The sequence below is a fragment of the Pleurodeles waltl genome, chromosome 3_1 (genome assembly GCF_031143425.1).
Source record: "Pleurodeles waltl isolate 20211129_DDA chromosome 3_1, aPleWal1.hap1.20221129, whole genome shotgun sequence".
NCBI lineage: Eukaryota > Metazoa > Chordata > Amphibia > Caudata > Salamandridae > Pleurodeles > Pleurodeles waltl.
Genome location: NC_090440.1, coordinates 86,525,840 through 86,541,136, shown reverse-complemented (window position 1 = coordinate 86,541,136; position 15,297 = coordinate 86,525,840). Strand labels below are relative to the sequence as shown.

The 15,297-nt window shown below is 41.9% G+C and overlaps 1 protein-coding gene across 3 annotated transcripts in view; it reads left to right on the top strand.

Annotated features, from left to right (window-relative positions):
• The window catches only part of ANO1 (anoctamin 1), a 616,593-nt gene that overhangs the window by 531,125 nt on the left and 70,171 nt on the right, over window positions 1–15,297 (top strand). For 2 of the 3 annotated variants that reach the window (XM_069221898.1, XM_069221900.1), the window contains 3 exons: window positions 2,122–2,193; window positions 6,915–6,992; window positions 7,948–8,022. In XM_069221898.1, coding sequence (XP_069077999.1) covers window positions 2,122–2,193; window positions 6,915–6,992; window positions 7,948–8,022 — 225 coding nt within the window. The remainder of the gene's footprint in view (window positions 1–2,121; window positions 2,194–6,914; window positions 6,993–7,947; window positions 8,023–15,297) is intronic. The other variant, XM_069221899.1, reaches the window with a different exon arrangement.

Sequence of the window (15,297 nt, the reverse complement as noted above, 5' to 3'; positions counted from 1 at the left end):
AGTCACTTCAACAGTCCTAGCTTCCATTTACAGAGCAATATTTCAGTAGAGCAGGTACCCTTATTTCAAGGGGTCGTGTTGTTGGAGTATGCCTTGTAGTTCCAGAGGTTGGGTCAGTGGAGGGCCAGAGATTGCTCAACCCTGAAGATAATGTTGAAGAGTGACATTGTCTACCCAACTCCAAGGTTTTAGAAGAGTGAGTGGTTCTGATGAGTGCAACATCTCATTATCTGAACGCGTTGGCTATGTTATCATGTACTACTTGGCAGTGTTATTTTGCAAGCTAGCTGTGTTGCTAACATTTTTACCAGCTTCACAAAAGAATGAGGCTTGTGAAAAAGGGTTTCATAGTCCTGGCATTTAGGGGCAATAAATTCAAGAGTGTGTGTCCACTTGGAAAGCCATTTACGGCAAAAAAACTTTTGGGTTTAAAAAAATAGGAATCCTGTTTGAGACATTAAGCTTTCTACTGAAAGATTAAGTCACTCTAGATACCAGTAAAAATGCTCGGCAATTTTAGGAGTCGTCTGCAAGACAAGTTTTTTCGCCTTAGCAGTCAGTCGCTATATGTTTTTTATAAGAAAGAGCAGAAAGAAAACAACTTCCCTAAAACAAATAAACAATTGATTCAAGGGATAATATCTGGTTCACTTGAATAGTGCAGTTTCTTTGAAATTCCACCAGAAGAATGAAACAATATTGTGACTATGAAGAGAAATGTGTAGGTAACCATTTTGGCCTCTGTATAAACAGGCCACCATACAGCATAAAATACACACCTGATAACTTGCTGCTTGATAAAGTGAAAGGTTCCAGCATTTTTGTCAGACAAGTTTTAAAGTTTTAAGATCTCACTGCCTTTGTATTCTCGATACAATCCGCTTTACTAATTAGATGAAGAGAATTTAAGGAGAAAAAGAGAAGTCTAACCATGTTTTTATTGCCTCTCTTTCCCTCCCTTTCACCAGAAATGTATATTTAATGAAATCTTAAATAATGTTTCAAAGTGCCACCATTTTGGAAGGTGGGACTTCTGGTTTGAAAAAGATTAGACGTTCTCCTGTGACATGTCAGCACAAAATTGGAAGGAATCAGCCCACCACTCATTACTCTGAATATGTGGGCTATATTTAAAACAAACCAGAAAATATATTTACGTTTTGTCAGACAATGGATTTATTAAAATGAGAGATACTTTACAAAGATAACTATTTTAGATGGAAGAAAATGTTATTTTGGGGTATATCTGGCTGATTGGTAAATAAATGCTCAGTATAATTGATATTGCACGTGTTTTATTAGAGCTAAGACTTATGAATAACATAACCTACCTGGAAATAGTACCAGCATAAACAGAAGCAAGCAATTTCATTTGGTAAATTTTGTACATCAGCATTTTTTGTTTTCTTTTTTTCCAACACATATTCCATTTTTCAATAGCAGGCTTTAGGGCACGAATCATACATTTCGAATTTTCAATTCACTGATGTCTATTTTTTGTTGATTGAGTTGAATGTGCTTTTATAAATTCTTTATGAAACAGTAAGTAATTCTATGTCTTTGTTTTTCCTCGTTTCCTGAAGGGGACAGTCAAGGTTTGGATTTTATCATTTCTGTCACGCTTCAGCTTTTCACAATCACAGTCACCACTGGAGAGATGATTCCAGTTGATTTGCTGCCTATTGACATTTTTAAATCCCGTCTAGCATTCACCTAGAAAATGATTGCCACAATTTTTCTAGCAAAACTGCATTTTTCGTTTTTCAATTCCTGGCTGATTCACTTTTTTGCATCACCTCTATATTTTTCTGATTCTGCTTTGCAGAAGTTGGCCGATCAGTTACTGCTTTGAAAATATTGCATGCGTCGACTCTTGCCTATTGTATGGCTGCCTGGGTTTGGCCAAAATAAAGTCACCTTCTCAAAAATAGCCACTTAAATCTGTCCCATTCGTGAAAAACAAATCCCTGAAGTTGCTTCAGGACATTTTGCATACAATGATGTTGTTGGCTGACACTAGTAATCCCCCAACAACGTGAAATGTGCTTTAAAAATCAATAAAACTACCACTGGTTAATGCCCTGAGTGTTGCTCTCTACTCATTGTGCCTTCTCTCTGCAGGATCATCCAAGGGCGGAATACGAAGCAAAGGTTTTGCAGAAATCTGTTAGGAAGGAACGAAAAACTAAAGAGGTAAGGTCAGAGCCCTGCTGGGTTTTGTCTTTGTTTCTCGTTACAAATAATGGCAAGGCAAAGGAAGAAAAATACCATTGTGACTGGGGGCATCTGCTTTGAGATTTATAAACCAAACCGTATAGTTCAGTGCCCTGCTTCAGGCGAGGATGCGGATGATAGAGACAATTTCACAAAAGGATCCTTGGTTAGAATATATGCTGTATGGTACAAAGCTGAGTTTTACAGATAGGTTCTTATTTATTTAGGCAATTATCCAACCATTGTGGAGTTTTGTATAGCATCACTACAAGTTTTCATACTCTACTGTCAGACCAGTGATTGGATGGACTACACATTGATCCTAGGGTCTTAATCAATTTTTGCTAGATGCTTCAGTTCGGTATTGGCTCCACCAGAGGCCTTGTCTGTAGCCCTAGTGGAAAATGGTCTGTATGACTTCAGTAGTTTAGCTTAAATCCTTCTGGTAATGTTAATCCCACTTAGGAGTGTCTCTAGATTTAAACATGCCGTACGCAGTGGTTCACTCAAATGATCTGATGGTGTCAGCCCCTTTCCGTCACACGTGCTTAGAATTCTTCCCCTAATAGTGTTTTGATGTTGTTCTCAATATGTGGTAAAGGTTTGTAGGTCCCTGGATTGGATCCAGAGTAGGACCATGATGTCTTGATGCATTTACCTCTCTGTTCTGTTTCTACAATCTTGTACGACTCTGTCAATCTAGCATTGCCTGTTTTGATTTCCGGTCGTTGGAAAGGACCTTTTCTATGCCTATATTCTTGAAGCCCTGCTGGACTTTGTTACACATAGCGTTGAGTATAAAGCTAAGTACCTTCAAGTGAATCTGGGACACAGTGAAAGGACTCATTGACAGGAAGCTATGGTCAAACCTCTTTAGATTCAGGCACAGCTGGGCAGCCTAGTTCTGCCACTCTCTAGTTTTAGCATTTGTGCTTTTGATAGGCCTGGCAAAATCTTGCTATGTCAATCAAACTTGACGATGACTTGCGTTCTGGACAGATCTAGTTAACAATGGTTACAAAGATGTCATTCATCAGTTTGGAGATCTTGAGGTTTGTTCCTTTCCCAGTATTATCTTGGGGTTCACAAAACAGGTAAATGTTAACCAAAAAGGAAACATCTGCTGACTGCATCTGCATACTTGAATTGCCCTGGTTCCTCGATATTTATCAACTTGTAAATTAATAGGGCTTTAATATACCTTTTTTGTGCTCAAAGATAAACCATTGTTATACATGGAGTTCACATGCTCTGACTTACAGTTTCATTAGGAACCACATTATGCTAACTGATCTGCCCATTTGTAGTGGGATATATTGTAAAACCTTTTAGTAATAAATGGTAAAAAAACACACATCTTCAAATTGTTGGCATCAGCAACCTAATGAACATTGTGATTGTCAGTATTTTTATGAGTTCTTAAGTGCCTCCCATTTTTGTGTCAGGCACTGGAGGGTGAATGGCCACTTAGGTGTTTATGATGAGAGTAAATATTGAGAGTCTGCATTGCCAGGTCTCTCCTTGCAGCTTGTTTCATGCAGTGCCAGCCTTTGTTCATTAAGCTGTGCTGTCATATAGTATTGAAATATATCTCTGTTAATGTGGTCACATGGAGACGGGGCATCTCATACACCAATAGGTCCCTTGTTTGAATTTATTTATGTGCATCGGGTGGTAAGTTATTTAGCGACGTGACTGGCGGGTATTGCTTGCCAGGAAAGTACCTTTTAGATCTATAGCCAAGAGGAAGAATTTTATAATGATTTTTTTAATACCATCCAACGCAAACTAAAGTTCTCCGGTGCCCTTCCAATTATGGCAGACGAGAGTACTGATTCACATGAACATAGATGTATTTACCCACACTCAAACAATTTAGACCGGTGGTTAAGCCTGATATCTCCTGCCAGAAGCGTCAAATTAGCAAGTCTAACTTTCCGATCGACTCTTGGAAGATGCCTGACATCAGAAATTGATGGTTAGACAAAAAGGTTTGTTAAATCAGCCTTGAGGGTGTATCCGTAACAGGTGTGGTTGCACTCAGCGACCAACCTGTTAATCTCATGGTACTTTGACTTAAGTCATGAACCAATGTTGGACACTTGGTTTCAGGCTCACATCACCCACTTCTCTTTCTTTCTCATGCTTCCCTCCTCTACATTTAGGAAATGTTCAGATACAATACAATCTTGAGACAATATCGCGATTCATGATTACGCCCATCATATCGCTTTACCCGGCGTCTCCATTTTCTTGAACCGTTTCACTTTCCCATTTTTCCATTAATAACTTCTTGCTCCCTTAGCTGTGGCCTTCTTTGTGACTGTGACCTTCAGCAGATCTCAGCTGAGGATCCCTTGCCATTGCCAACATGACTTCAGGAGCATACCCCTTATGAAGTGCACTATTTTCATCTTAAACCAGTGTCCTCAATGAATTACGCCTCGTTATAGCGTTATTTCAGCAGTTTACTTAGAAGTAACCAATCTCACCCATATTTGTGAATCTGGCCTAATAGTGAATCATTTTGTTCTTATTCTTACCTGGAACGTATGCATGTATGGATTACTTTAATGTGTTCTTGTGAGGAAAATAAATTGAATATGATCGCAATTTCAGGTGATAGTACGTAGTGAAAAAATTAGATCGTACAATTGTGAAAGACTGCAGAGTGCAACTGGAACTCCCCGGTCATGTTTTTTTCCCTTCTGTCCTATTTACGAAATATTTATGTCAGATAAAGATGTGAAAAGCAGGATTGGATATTTAGGAATAGGCGAAGATGTAACTGGATTTAGAACAAGGGCAGTCAGGTTCAACACCCAGCCTCAGCTCAATATCATGTGATTCTGGGGACATCACCTAACCTCCTGGTGCCTAGAAAAGAAAAACATGTCAGGTTCACGCTGTAAAAAAACTGCAAAACCAAAGATGCATAGTGGTTTGTTACCCAAACCCTTCGCAAGCTCTTTTCATTGGAAGTTGACGCCATCAGGGAATTCCATGTCATACCAAGAACAGTTAACTTCTCAGCTGAGACTGGGTGAAGAAAGCACATATGCAGAAAGCTGCGTATGAGACCCAGAAATACAGCTGCAGAAAATAAGACCTGCGGTCCGAAAGTAGACACTTGAAGTGGCATTGTAGAAAGCTGCAGAAAACAGGAGAACAAGTGGGAGGGAACTAGACAGTTGAGCAGTAGAAAGAGAAGACAATTCAGGACTGACTTGTTGATTGTACACCGGTCACAGGGGAAGAATTCCTCTCTTAAATACTGAAAAAAGTCCGTGGAGCGGGGAACTGAACCAGATGTGCTTTCCAGCTTAGAATCGTGAGGCCATATCCTGAAGGTGCGCTTTCACTCAAGGCACAGCTGAAGCCATTGTGTATGTGATTGCACTTTCTAAAGTGCATGCACTTAACTCGGAATTTCTCTGAGTTATTGCATGCCTTCCCAACAGCACAGATCGGGAGCAGCGTTCAGAGATTGTGTCTATCCTATTCTCAGTTTTACTGTTTGCAGGCCATGCACAAATGTGTGTGCTTTAGAAAGTGTGACTACATAAAAAGATAGGTGCACAGCTGTGCCCTGTGTTAGGCACACCTACATCATAGGGGTGCAGCATTGAACTAAACTCAAACCAGCTTTGGAAGATCAATTAAACTTGACAGTAAAACACACCTCTAACCTCCTGCTCAACTGAAAGGCAGAACATGGATTTAAATAGAGCATCTGCCAACCTATGATGGCTCTGTACTTGATTGGTGACCTGAAGAATGAAAGGGAAGATTTAGATTGAGTGCCTCCCATCTCCTCCTGCCCCTAGCCCCCATAAAGATGCACTGAGCTCAGCAAACCTCTGTTTTGAACAATATCACGTTTTTAAAACGATTTTAAAAGAAACTCTAGGCACAACTGTCATCGCCAACCTATTCTTATCTCCTCCACCATTTGTTCATTTTTTCTCCCCTCTCCCCTGATTTGACAAGAATTGATCATTTAGTCTTCAGTAAGTAACCTGCTACTCCCACAGCAGGTGAACATTTTCAGAGAGAAAGGATATGCTTCACAGCTCCCATTTTCTCCTTTGTCGGGCATCAAAGCACTTTGCCAACAGAAAAAATAATTGTGATAGGACAGTGTTGCAGAAGAGGCACAATGACAGAGTAGAAAGTTGTTCTGGCCTTTAAGGGGAGTGTCTGAGTGTCCATGATGGGCATTAAATGTGTGGCAGAAATGTAGAGAACAGATCAGGGTCAGTCGCACTCTGCATATTCCAGTGCAAGCCTGCTGCCTGCTGGGATGGAACAACCAAGTAAGAGATTGCACAAAAGTCTGTAAATCGCACATAGCAAAAACAGAGAATTGTAGGTGTGCCTGATTCCCCTTGTGTGGCTGTTTGACTGTTTCCTTGTCATGTATTGCTTTGCCTTTGATATGAAGCAACTCTATGCTTCATTTCATTTAAAGCTTATGTCTGCCAACTTCCTGGACCTTGGCTTAATGGCTACCCTAAGTGTCCCCACAAAGACGTCTTAATCTCCCCGCAGTTTTACAATTATTGATCTTGCGTGCTAAGAGGGCAGTGTGCACTGACCAAGCAATGTATCTATTAATTTGGCGTGTTTTTCCCCGCCGATGCTTTATAACCCTATATTGCGTGGTACTTTTGTCTTTGTTTCCCTTTGACTGCCATCAGAAGCGTGGAAATTTGCCAGAGGAGACGACAAACAAATGGAGGCAAAGAGTTAAGACAGCCATGGCTGGTGTGAAATTGGTACATTTTCCATCAAATTTTCGGAGAATCCCAAATTATGAGTTTTTTGTGGAAACCCAACGTAGATACCTCTTTTTTCCAACAGATTTTGGCTGTAGAGTTTTTTTTAACCTCACTCGCAACCATTATGTATTTTTTTTGCAACCACGTAGCTTGATGTATTGACAGCACTGCATGGCTTATGTATGGCTTGGCATGATTTGTAGATTGTATGTGTTATTGTCACGTAGCACGATTCTTTTTGTTAGAAACATCTGTGTGGTCATATGTGGTGTCCAGTGCGCATGTGCATTTTCCACTTGACTGGTAATGTTTGCTTTTGAGTAGTGACTTCATCGTACTGGGATATGTTGTGAATATTATCATGTTGTTCGTCATACCTTTTTTTTACTAAAAAAGTTTTTTAAAAACTTTAGCATGGGGTGGTTTGGCTAGTACAGTTGGTGCCCTGAATCTTTCCCTGCATCGTCTCTGGCTCTGTGTCCAGGACCATGGACCATGTGATGCAAACTTTCAGAGACTGCTAATTCAACAAAATTATAGTGAAAGTGTGGGACATGCCAAACCCTGCCCATTTCTATCCTGTGATAGAGAAATATGCTAATTGCCCACATGCTTTAGCACTAATTAAAAATAAAAAAAATTAAGTGCGTTTCAGAACAAAACAACGTACCCCAAAATGAAAATAAAATAAAAAATATGTTGTCAATAGAGATTATTATAACAGTGGCAAAATCCCATAGTTAAATCCCTTTAACAAAAGCGTATGTCTCCTGCCTTATTTCGAAATAACATATTTGCCCGAAAAAAAACTTCGTTATTACTTGCTACTTTGTTACCATATTTTTACTCCCTTGATTCAGTTGTGATTTTACATTAGTTTTTTTTTTATATATATAATGTAGTTGCTTCTGCCTACCAGTAACCCGATTTAAGGTATTCCTTTGTTTTCTAGACGGATAAAGAAAAACTGACCTGGAAGGATCGGTTTCCAGCGTATCTAACCAATTTTGTTAGCATCATTTTTATGGTAAGTGGTATTTTGTTATCGGCATTTTGATTGGCAGTGTGGGGAAGTTGAGTGTCCTTCAGGTTAAAACTAGGAGAGGTGGGTATGTGGAGTTAAAATGTCTAGCCCAACGGGCGTTCAGGGCAATGACTAGTTGGTTTAATAAGTTTTATGATGGTTGATGACCAGGAATAACTTCATGCAATATGGTGCTCCATGGTAGCTGAAAGCATCTTGCCCCATATGAATGGATCCTTTTACAAGCAAAAAAATATCAGATTTGTAGAATTACCTTCTATTGTTCCGAGGGAAAAGTGGTAAAAACGTTACACTTATGTGGTAGAAACAGCTACAGTTGTGATTCTCTGGCATTTGAAGTTAACATTATAGACACTTGGTCTTGCAATTTGAAAATTCCCAATTTTCATGGAATTCACAAACGTTCCAAAAACAATCTAAAACAGCAGTGGCCTTGCTTGAATACTCGGATTTAGATAACTGTCTGATGAGCACTTTCCATGAGGTGGAAAGTCATGAATCCAATACGATTGTGCATTTGTACATTTAACGTTATTCCTTGTTTAGCACCAATGTAAATATGTTTCCTGTGGAAAATCCAATTTCATAAGAGCGCGTTAAAAGTGGGTGTATGGGAAGTATACAGAAACCCCCCTCTGACATGCGTAATGGGCATACATTTCCATGGTGGGAAGAAAAACGGACCTGACTTGCAAGAGTTAAATAACCACCCGCCCTCTTACGATTTAGTGGTTGTTCATCTACCCTTGAATGCAGGCCCACCCTAAAATGGCAACGAATCTGCCCTTGACAGTAAATTTGTGAATTTCAAATATCTGCCATTCTTTTGTAATTTCTTGATTTGTAAGTACTCTTTGCAAAAGTAAAATCTACAGCTATACTTGTAGGCATCAGAATTGGGGATTGGTGTGCCATATATCCATGTATATTGAGAATGGAGAGTGTAGATAGATAGATAGATAGATAGATAGATAGATAGATAGATAGATAGATAGATAGATAGATAGATAGATAGATAGATAGATAGATAGATGTAGAAACTGACTGATAGATAGATAGATAGATAGATAGATAGATAGATAGATAGATAGATAGATAGATAGATAGATAGATAGATAGACAGACAGACAGATAGACAGACAGACAGACAGACAGACAGACAGACAGACAGACAGACAGACAGACAGATAGATGCAGGAACTGACGGATAGATAGATAGATAGATAGATAGATAGATAGATAGATAGATAGATAGATAGATAGATAGATAGATAGATAGATAGATAGATGTAGAAACTGACTGATAGATAGATAGATAGATAGATAGATAGATAGATAGATAGATAGATAGATAGATAGATAGATAGATAGATAGATAGATAGATAGATAGATAGATAGATAGATAGATAGATAGATAGATGCAGGAACTGACGGATAGATAGATAGATAGATAGATTAGATAGATAGATAGATAGATAGATAGATAGATAGATAGATAGATAGATAGATAGATAGATAGATAGATAGATAGATAGATAGATAGATAGATAGATAGATAGATAGATAGATAGATAGATGCAGGAACTGACGGATAGATAGATAGATAGATAGATAGATAGATAGATAGATAGATAGATAGACAGATAGATAGATAGATAGATAGATAGATAGATAGATAGATATAGAAACGGATAGATAGATAGATAGATAGATAGATAGATAGATAGATAGATAGATAGATAGATAGATAGATAGATAGATAGATAGATAGATAGATAGATAGATAGATAGATAGATACTACTTCCCAGGATGTTTTACTGCCTCGGTGTTCCTCGCACTAATTGGTCAGTGTTGCAGAGGCAGTCTCGTCCATATGGAAATGAAGAGCTGCAGGGCCAGGAATGTGCCTGTGAAAGGCTTGGAGGGCCGGAGAAGTGTCAGTCAGCTGTCACTCTAGTATGTAATAAATCTTATAATTTCCCCAAAGGCTCGCCCACCTCAGCTGGTGTGCACTTGGAATCTTTTCATTTCCGTGCAGCGCCTATAATTAGCTTCTAGCACTGCTTCGTGACACGTTGCTTGATTTATGACTCCTCATACACAGTTTCTTTTATGGAGGCTTAATTCATACAGAAAGGCAGTGATGGCTACTACCTGTGTCACACAACACAGAGAAAATGCGTGCCGGACGCAGGTAAATGGCTTGACCAGTGATTCCCAACCTTTTGACTTCTGTGGACCCCCACTTTATGATTACTGGAACCCGGGTACCCCCACTAACTCATTATTGAGTCCGGGGACCCCCCCACTAAGTCATTGCTGTAAACTGGGGACCTAATCTGTTAACATTATGTAATTTTCTAAGCAGTCGTGGACCCCCTGAGGAGGCTTCGCGGACCCCCAGGGTCCCCAGGCCACAGGTTGGGAACCACTGGGCTACACCATGCCAAACGATTTCTCATCATGAGGGGGACACACCTTTATTTGAGGTTAAAATTATAACAATTTCATAATAATGACATGCTTTATTCCAGTGCTTAATTTGTAAATAAAAATGTGCCAGTGCCCAAAGCTCTCCTTTGAAACACACGCGGCTACTGCATTTAAATGTGCGAGAACGAATTCTGAGGCAGTGTAATCCTAAAGCCATCTCAGCCTCTTTAATCCATTTACTGCCACTCCCTGCCCCTGCAGCTCACCCTTGCAGCTTTCTGCTTTCTCCCTTTGTGACTCTTTTCGTTTTTCTCTTCCTCTGTCTTTCACATTAGTGTCTTTTGCTTGCTGTAAATGCCTGATACAGAAAACTAAGAGGCAGCCCACAAAAATAAGTGCTGTTGCCCTGCACTGGAAACCACTGGCTCAAATTAAGCACTACTTTAATACAGCACTTCATATACCATGTTTACCATTTCCTATAGCTCCTACTCTGTTTTGTATGTGTGCTACTGCTTGATGGGCATGTGTGTGTGTGCATGTGTGTGGTTGTGATAGTGCGTGTGGGTCAATCAATCAATCAGTGCTTGTAAAGCACACTACTCACCCGTTAGGGTCTCAAGGCGCTGGTAGGGGGGAAGAGTAGCGTATTCCAGAGAGGTGGTTATTGAAAAAGCCATGTCTTCAGTTCCTTCGTGAAGCTGAGGAGGGAGGTGGTTTGTCTGATGTGGAGAGGAAGGGCTTTCCAGGCGGTGGGTGTGAGGTAGGAAAAGGAGTGTCCTCCTGTTCTGGTTTTCCTGATGCGGGGTACTTCTGGGAGAGAGAGCTGGGTTGAGCATAGGGCCCTGTGGGGTATGTGTAGGTTGAGTCGATGGTTCAGGTAGGCTGGTCCAGTGTTGTGGAGGGCTTTGTGTGCGTAAGTTAGGATCTTGAAGGTGATTCTTTTTTCTATGGGAAGCCAGTGCAGTGTACGCAGGTGTTGCGAGATGTGGCAGTGTCAAGGTAGGTCGAGGACCAGTCTGGCGGCAGCGTTCTGGATGTTTTGTAGCTTGCGGGTGACTTTCTTGTTAATTCTGACATAGAGTGCGTTGCCATAGTCCAGTCTGCTAGTGATCAAGGCATGTGTTACGGTCTTTCTTTGTTCGAGGGGGATCCACTTGAAGGACATGCGTAGGAGGCAGAGGGTGCCGAAGCAGGTGGAGGTGACTGAGTTGATTTGCTGGTTCATGCTGAGGTTGGAGTCCAGGATGATTCTGAGGTTGCAGGCTTGGCTGGTAGGGGTGGGCGGGTTTCCGAGGTTGGATGGCCACCAAGAGCCATTCCATGCGGTGGGTTGAGGGCCCATGATGAGTACTTCTGTCTTGTTTGCGTTGAGTTGTAGGCAGCTGTATCTCATCCAGTTGGCGACTGCTCCATGCCTTTGTGGAAGTTGTGTCTGACTTTGTCAGGTTCGTTGGAGAGGGAGAGGATTAGTTGGGTGTCGTGGGTGTATGTGTGTGTGGGTGAATGTGTGTTTTGTGTGGTGCATGATGTGTGTGTGGTATGTTAGCATGATAGGCATCTGTGTGCTCTGGCTGTGTCAGTCTCACTCCTATAAGGTTAGTACAAGCTATGTTTCTGCCTTTAATTTATTTCATCCTGAAAATGTTGGAGGGCATAAAGAAGAGGGGAAAGTGCAAACATCAAAAATCTTAGAATTTCGGGTCAGTGATGAGCTTTGAGCACATGGAGAAAATTACTGATTGGTGGTGCCTCTCCTCGCAGTAACCTGTTTTTATGGTGAGCGCAGAGTGTTATTTCATAAGACTATAGATCAGTGGTAGACACCGTCTGCGACTCGCTATGGGGTCGCAATGACCCACCTCATTAATATTCATGAGGTGGGTCGCAAATTGCGGCCCCATAGCGAGTCTAGGCACTCGCAAACATGGAGGCCTGCTATCGCCAGCAGACCTCCATGTTCGTGACTGCTTTCAATAAAGCAGTTTTTTTTTTTTTTTAAGTGTAGCCCGTTTTCCTTAAAGGAAAACGAGCTGCACTTAAAAAAAAAAACGAAACCACTCCCTGCCCTGAAAAAATATTTGTGGGTCCATTCACAAAGTGGAAGGGGTCCCATGGGGCCCCCTTCCAATTTGCGAGTGGGTTACCATCCACTTCAAGTGGATGGTAACTGCGACTCCGAATCGCAAATAGGAAGGGAACACCCCTTCCTATTTGCGATTCTGAAATGCATATTGCGAGTCGGTACCGACTCGCAATATGCATTTCTGCATTGGGAAACGCGAATAGCGAGTCGCAAACGGCAATTTTTGCCGTTTGCGACTCGCTATTTGTTTCCTACATCTGGCCCTAGGTCCCCAGCTTTCAGTAATTGCTTAGTAGGGGGTCCCCGGATTCCAATAATGATTCAGTGGGGGCCTCCGGGTTCCAGTAATGATAAAGTGGGGGTCCACAGATGTGAAAAGGTTGGGAACCACTGCTATAGATTCTTATGAAGCATCATGTTATGAAGCAACTCTCCATGGCCGCGCAGAATGCTGGAGGAAGAAGTGTCCTCCTCGTGAGACCAGCTGTAGACCAGCTGTGGCGAATTGTGAGACAATGGCCACAGGTAGATTGGATGGCTTCTGTGTGGGCAGGCTCTATCTACCTGTTAACCTAAAATGTCTGGGGAATTTGATAATACTGGGAGCAGAAGCAGCGGGCAAAGTTGATCAGGGACCCTTGGGGCTTGGGAAGGGGCAGCGGGCAAAGTTGATCAGGGAACCTTGGGCCACCATGATGAAGAGACCTAGGACTGATTCTAAAAGGTGGGATTACCACGAATACTTGAGTCTTTATCGAGCCCCAATGTAGACCGTGGCAAGGGGCTGAGACTGCAAACCTGGAACCATATTTAACTGGCATTAGAGACACAATAAAATACCCCGCAGTACCAGGATTTGACATCAGAATATTACACAGAATGCCAGACCACAACGAGAAGACACAAAACAAGAAGGAAAACTTGAGCCTGATGTCACTTAGGAGAGTTCAGATAGGAAGCATGAAAACGCATTTGCTAAACCACGGCCCTCTCCGACATCCCAAAGAGAGCTCTCGTCCTTCTTGTCTAGTGTAATGGTAATGTTTAGGAAAAAAGATTGAAACATTGCACTGCCTTTTTCTAAGCTTGACCTTCTGAAAGACTCAGATTCAGCACAATTGAGAAGGTGGATCAACAGGAGTTGGCTGGACAGTCCTGCACCAAGGAGACCAGAAGGCTTCATTCAGAAAAAAAGAAAACTCCAGATGTGCTCCTGGAGTTTTGAGACATTGCTTTTAAAGTGAAAGGAGTAAAAGAGATAAGTCATAGAGAGGCTGCTAGCCTAAGAGTCACTTCTAAGATGCTCAGAAAATGAAGGAATGGGATAAGGGAGTGCCTATTTCGAGGTGTGGATCCCAGGAGCGCTTGAGCCACATGAGGGATTCCTCTGTGGATACATATGCAGAAGCCACTGCCTAAGACAGAGCAGGCAGAGTTTTAGGGAAGGGGGCCCACAATCATGGAGGCGAATGCATGAGTAATCTGGTATTCGTCTGTCATTGTGGACGATGACCAAGGACATCAATTTGAGGAGGTCGACTGGGTACGGTATGTCATGCTGTGACTGATCAGTCAGATACGGTCTCGGAAAGCTCTGCCGCACGTCGGGCAGAAGTGGTCTGCTGGGTTGGTTGGCAAGAGTTGGCTATGAATTTGCACAGCTCTCGCTTCTTCTGTGCCTGTGCAATGCTGCTCTGCTCATAGGATGTAGCGCCTTTGTTGATACAGCTTAGCCAGGCAAGGCGGTCTTGTGCTAGGATTTCCCAGGAGCCCGGGTCAGTGCCAAAGCTCTTCCGAAAGACTTTCAGCGTATCCTTTTTCTGCCCACTTTGTGTTCATTTGCCTTTACCATAGAACCGTCTCTTGGGGAGACATATGTCTGCCATACGTACAAGGTGGCCTCTCCTCAGCAGGGTGTAGATACTTGGCAGACCAGCTTGAGAGAGGACATCTGTGTCTGGAACTTTGACTGCCAGGTAATTTTCAGCAGCCTTCTTAAGCAGTGCATGTGTAAGCAATTCAGCTTTTTAGCATGGCGCTCATACACAGACCTTGTTTCACAGGCATACAGTAGTGTGGGCAGTACAACTGTGTTATACATCTTCAGCTTTGTGGACAGTTTGATGCCTCTCCTCTCCCACACTAACTCCCTCAACCATCCAAATGCACACCTTGCCTTGGCGAAGCATGTGTCTACCTTATCGTCAATGTTCATAGATGTGGAGAGTGTGCTGCCAAGTGTAAGCTTGTCAACATCCTTCAGGATTTCTCCTTTAGCGGTGATAGTTCTTTCGTATACATCTTCTGTTGCGGGCTGATGCAAGACCTCAGTCTTCTTGGTCCTGATTGTGAGGCCAAACTTTCTGCAGGCAGTGGAAAAACGGTTCATGCTCTGCTGCATCTGGGCCTCTGTGGCAGCGTTGAGTGCGCAGTCATCTGCAAACAGGAAATCGCACACAGAGTCCTCTTCATCCTTGGTCTTGGCCTATAGCCTCCGCAGGTTGAATAGCCTGCCATCAGTCCTATATCTATAAACTATGGGAGATGGCAGAAGGCTAGGGATGAGTGTCATTGAGAGGTATCTCAAATCACTTTTTCCCATACAGACAGAGAGAAGGAAGTGTCTTGCTGGAAATTCTGAAAAGAGGTTCAGGTGGATGGGGAGCAGGTAAAGATCCTCTTTCAAGACACACTGAATTTATCAAGTAAGGAAAGAAGGTATGTTTTTCAATAAGG